General features: G+C 45.2%; 1 protein-coding gene across 1 annotated transcript; it reads left to right on the forward strand.

Moving 5' to 3' along the window:
• Window positions 1–2,305: 2,305 nt before the first annotated feature.
• Window positions 2,306–4,408, forward strand: tmem160 (transmembrane protein 160; the record flags this gene model as incomplete). Its single annotated transcript, XM_084439185.1, has 4 exons — window positions 2,306–2,542; window positions 2,853–2,877; window positions 3,003–3,095; window positions 4,092–4,408. The coding sequence occupies 4 exons, from the start codon at window positions 2,306–2,308 to the stop codon at window positions 4,406–4,408; spliced, it is 672 nt and encodes a 223-aa protein (XP_084295311.1).
• Between the last annotated feature and the right edge of the window lie 1,633 nt (window positions 4,409–6,041).

A 6,041-nucleotide genomic window follows, 5' to 3' on the forward strand; every position in this document is an offset into this window, starting at 1 on the left:
CGCACCGGGACCTGGCCATCACCATTGAAGACACAGTGGTGACCCCGACTCGGACTGCAAGGAATCTGGGTGTGACCCTGGATGACCAACTGTCATTTTCCGCACATGTCACATCCGTCACACGTTCCTGCAGATTCCTGCTCTACAACATCAGGAGGATTTGCCCTTTCCTCACTGATGAAACAGCGCAGGTGCTCATCCAGGCCCTGGTCATCTCCCGCCTGGACTACTGCAACTCCCTCCTTACTGGGGCCCCGGCGTCAGCCATTAAACCCCTGGAACTAGTCCAGAAAGCTGGCTTTTCCTACGTTAAATGCAATTATTGTTAGTCGCTTTGGATAAAAGCATCAGCTAAATTACTAATGTTATGTAATGTAATATACAGACTAATACTAACACATAAATTGAATGTTACAACACACGCACACACACACACACACTCATCTAACATGGTTCACACACACCGGCACGTAAACACATCATTGGAAATATAAACATGTGTAGATAAACAAACACACTGAGACAATACTCTCACACACACACACACACACACACACACACTGAGACAATACTGTCTAAGACTCTCACTACTCCTGGAACCTTCCAAATCGACTTCCTCCTCTGCTGGATCTGGGCCAGAATACACACACACACACACATCCAGATTCATACAGGCACGCACACACATTGACCACACACTACACAAACACTGACCGCAAGACTCACACGCACACACACACACACACACACACACACACACACACTCCTTCTGAGAACACATTATAGTACTATATGATTTTGTCAGCTGGTTTACTGACTGGTCTGCTGAATGGAGTATATGGTTTTGTTGGCTGGTTTTGCTGTCTGCTTTGCTGAGTGATATCCTATTGTTTCTGTCCTGCTGACCCCCCACTGAAACTGAGCCCAACAGAATATGAGCCCCCAGCATCCCAGCATCCTCCTCTGCTATCAGTAAACTGTCCATTAAAGAGGGCGCAGAGGCACATATTTCAATACTTCAAACTCATTGAGGACAGAGTTTAAAGAAAGAAGTTTATTATTTCAAAACATGCAGATGAATTGCCAAGAGCCAAAACAATGTGTGTGTGTGTGTGTGTGTGTGTGTGTGTGTGTGTGTGTGTGTGTGTGTGTGCGCGTGCGTGTGCGTGTGCGTGTGTGTGTGTGTGTGTGTGCACGACAGGAAGAGGAGTGTGTTGTCTTTGTCCATGGGACAGCAGAGTTGCGTGACAGAGAGAGACGCTGGGAGGGAGGTCAGGGGGTCAGGGGGTCAGGGGGTCAGCGGCTCATCACATCAAAGGTCTGGCCTTCTGCTGAGCCCCACTGTCGACACACATGCAATACACACACACATATACAGTATACCCACATATGCACACACACACACACATGCAGTACACCCACTCACTCACTCACACACACACACACACACATATGTGCAATATACACCCACACATGCACACGCATAGACACGCATACACACATACAGTATACCTACATAATGCAAACACACACATACAGTATACCTACATAATGCAAACACACACACACACATACAGTATACCTACATAATGCAAACACACACACACACATACAGTATACCTACATAATGCAAACACACACACACACACGCACACACACATACATACAGTATACCCACATTGGCACACACACACACACACACACACCTACGTGTGATCCCTTGTTCCTCAGCGACCATGTTGTGTGAGTGTGCAGCTCTTCAGGGTCTCCAGGGAGGACGTGAAGACAAAGGGACCATCCTCAGGCAGGAGGAGGACCAGAGATCAATGACCACACACAGGGAGAGGGCAAGAGAGGACGCGACAGAGAGAGACAGAGAGAGAGACAGAGAGAGAAAGGTAATTTATAGTATAACATGATTGAACATATGATGAAATTAATGTACTGTAAAACTTGACTGGCTTGGGCTTGGGGAATTTATTTTATGGTAGATGAACGCCCTCTTGTGGTTATAAATTGCAACCACATGGTGTTGAGGACTGGAGTAAGATGATTCAGGGTTGTTGGCCTTTTCTTTAAAGAAACAGCTAGCAAAGATAATTATTTTCAAAAATGCTGAAAAATAGAAGAGGGAAAAATGCTATGAATTTCATGCTTTTAAATCTACCTGCAGGTTCATCTCAATGAATCCCGTACCAAACGCATGAGGGCGCTACAACAATCCATGCGAAACCTTCTTCCTGCTGTCGTTTGCGGGGCCACAGTTCAGAGAGCACTGCGAGGTCGTGTTGTGTTTCCGTGAGCTATGGCTGCTTTGAGTTGGTTTACAAGAAGCCAGCTGCCGCGGATCGCGTCCCAGCTCGTCCGGGTTGTGAGGCAGGCCCGGCCGCAGTACCTCGGGGCCCTGGCGGGGAGGAGGATCCACGGGTCTGCGCGGAGCTGGGTGACGGAGAAGGGCCCGTGGGAGAAGGGCCCGTGGGGAAAAACACGGACACCGGAGCAGCAGTACAACTTCGCAGAACTAGACAAGGCGGATGCTTTGGTACGATTCATGAGGAAGTGTTGGACTTAGAGCTCAAATCTCCCAGCTCAATGATTTCCACAAGGTTTAACTAAACACTCGCTTCCTTAAAGTAGCGTAATCGATTTTAAATTATTTAAAATGTGAATAAAAGCTAGTTAGCGTCCTGTGCTGTTAGTTTCACTTGTCTTGACTTGTGTGTGTGTGTCCTCTCTCTCCTGTCTTGACTTGTATGTGTGTGTCCTCTCTCTCCTGTCTTGACTTGTATGTGTGTGTCCTCTCTCTCCTGTCTTGACTTGTATGTGTGTGTCCTCTCTCTCCTGTTCTGCAGATGCTGAGGAAGTCTCACGAGACAGGTAGGCTATGGCACCAGCTCAAATAAATATATATATAAAAAATAAAAAAACTACATAACTAATGTGATTCTGTAGGCTTCTCGTAGTGTTCATATGACTCATATGCTGTATGTTCTGTGTTCTAGGGTTCTTGTCCTGGTTCCGGAACGGTCTGCTTGCCACTGGTGTCGGGGTCATCACCTATGTCCAGAGTGATGTGGGGAGAGAGGCAGGATATGGTACATATGTAGACTGGGCCTACTGGGGCGGCTGTAGCTCAGTTGGTAGAGCGGGTCGTTCAGTGATCGAAGGGTCAGTGGTTCGAATCCCGGCTCCGACTGTCCACATGTCGAAGTGTCCTTGAGCAAGACACCTAACCCCAAATTGCTCCCAATGAGCAGGTTAGCACCTTGCATGGCAGCTACCGCCATTGGTGTATGAATGTGTGTGTGAATGGGTGAATGAGAGGCCATTGTAAAGCGCTTTGAGTGCCGCTAAGGTGGAAAAGCGCTATATAAGTGCAGTCCATTTACCATTTACAGCTTAGCACAGCTATAGAACAGAATAGATCTTTATCGCCCATATAGGTGTATACATTTGATATCACGATTATAGTGACCAAAATTAGTTCTATCAACAAAATCAGTATTTTCTTAAACAAAAAATAATGTGTTTTGGAGACTTGCCAACTTTGGTTTATGCTGGACAGTATTTAGTGAGTTTTTCGAAGCACAGAAATTAAACAGGTTTAGTGATAATTTTATCACAATAAATGTATTGGTAACACTTTACAATAAGGGTACATTAATAATCATTAGTTAATGCATTATTAAGCATTAAGTAACAGTTAACTAATGTCTCTATTAACCATTTACTAATGTTATTTATGTTAACTAAGGGTCACCTAACCCTAACCCTAACCTTAACTAAGGTATTAATTAACATTAGTAACCTAATCTGACCCTAAATAAGCATTAGTTAACAATTAACTAATGTTTTTTGTGACCCTTATTGTAAAGTGTGACCAATTTAATCACATTTTATCTCGGCTTATCATTATACCGGTTATCGTTACATCCGTATTGCCCAACAATATTTCCCACAGCCATGGCAGGACAAGACCTAACACACACAAGACAAGTCTCTTTCACTGTCAAGTCAAGGGTAACAACTTTTGTAATTTTCTCATCTCTCTCTCTTCTCTCTCACTATTACTCCCTCCCTCCCTCCCCCAGCCTTCTTCCTCCTGGGGGGTGTGTGTGTGTCATTCGGGGGGGCGTCCTACATGGTCAGCCTCTTGTCTCTGAGGAGGATGATGCTTCTCTCCATGCCGGCTGTCCTGCTTCACTGTGCTGTGGTGGGCTCCGTCGCCCTCTTCTGGCTGTGCGCGGTATCGCTCTACATCGGACGCCTGGAGGTGGAGATCATCCACGACGACGAGGAGGAGGACGAGGAGGGGGATGAGGGCGGGGTCTGCCAGCACTGCCGTGACCGGAGGGAGAGGCGGGGGGGACATCGTTCCCATGACGAGGGCAAAGGTCAAGACAAGTAGAGGGGGAGAGAGCGAGGGTGTGTGTGTGTGTGTGTGTGTGTGTGTGTGTGTGTGTGTGTGTGTGTGTGCGACTGTGTTTGTTTGTGTGTGTGAGCGCGCACGGACATAAATTAATCTGCACATAAGTAAAAAAAAAAGTGCTGCTACTTATCGATCTTTTATGTTTTCATGTAAATGATGTAAACAAAATTACAATGTAAACAAAATGACCATCCAGATTCATTTGTGTAGGTGATCTAGGTGGCTGCTTGATTTGATTTTATCAAAAGAACACAGCATGTCGCACACACACACACACACACACACACACACACACACACACACACACAGTGCCTCCTGTGAGTACATCTAATCCAGATCATGTTTACATTATCAAAGAGCGCTATGTGAGTCTCGCTGTTCCCGCTGAACACATGCTGTTATAATGCTGTTTATCTGCTCCGGAGGACTCTGGGTTGAATAAGTAGACCTGCCTGAATTCTCTGTACTGTAAACTATTGAAATAACTGCTTATAAGTAGTTAACTTAAGCTTCAACCAATGCTTGTGAGCAGAAATTCTTCTGTGAATGAAATGTTCCCAGTGTAATTGGGATCTATGGTATCAGTAGCCTAGACAGACATATCATTGTGTCTGTATGAACACTTCATCCCTTCATCTGTAGGGTTTTCATCCGTCTTGGTAATGACTTGTATTGTTCTTTCTTTTTTACTTAAGTGTTCAGGAGCGAGATAACTGTCATTTTCATTTACTTTTAATGTTATCTAAACACCATCCTAAAGAATAAATTTGTGTGAGATGCATGTGATGCATTTTGCGTGTGTGTGCGTGGGTGCGTGCACATGTGCGTGTGTGTGTCTGCATGACTGTCAGAGCATCCTACTGTAAATTGAGACTATGACGATGTAAATAAACAGTTGCAAGGCCACGCCTGGCTGATGGTATTGTTCTTTCATTTTGTAGGAAAACCAAAAGTAAATATATTGGCCTAGTTTATGTCTATGTTTTCATTAATTGTGCGTGCTGCACATGCATCTGATGTGTGTGTACTGTCTGTATGTATCTTGCGTCTCATGCACATGTGTGTGTGTGTATGTATCTGGGAAGTGTTCGGATGGAGTGTATGTGTGTGTGTTTATCTGGGCAGTGTTCGGATGCAGTGTGTGTGTGTGTGTGTGTGTGTGTGTGTATCTGGGCAGTGTTCGGATGGAGTGTGTGTGTGTGTGTGTGTGTGTGTGTGTGTGTTTATCTGGGCAGTGTTCGGATGGAGTGTGTGTGTGTGTGTGTTTATCTGGGCAGTGTTCGGATGGAGTGTGTGTGTGTGAGTGTGGCACCACTGTGTGTCGTGGTCGTGGTGATAAGCATCAATGACAGGGTTAGGCCTCAGGTCTCTGCTATCACACACACATGGACTCACTGGTGCTGCTCCAACTCACCTCTGTGCTCGGATGCATCTCTCTCAAACACACACACACACAGTTCAATTTCAGTTCAATTCAAATAGCTTTATTGTCATGAGATACTGTACTGTACACAGTATCGTCAGGGCGGGTTGATCAACAAAACGATTTGTGATTCATGAGCAAGAACAATCAAACAATTAAATCAATCAAATCAAACTATGCATCATTTCA

The sequence above is a fragment of the Borostomias antarcticus genome, assembly GCF_949987555.1.
Source record: "Borostomias antarcticus genome assembly, chromosome: 1".
Classification (NCBI taxonomy): domain Eukaryota; kingdom Metazoa; phylum Chordata; class Actinopteri; order Stomiiformes; family Stomiidae; genus Borostomias; species Borostomias antarcticus.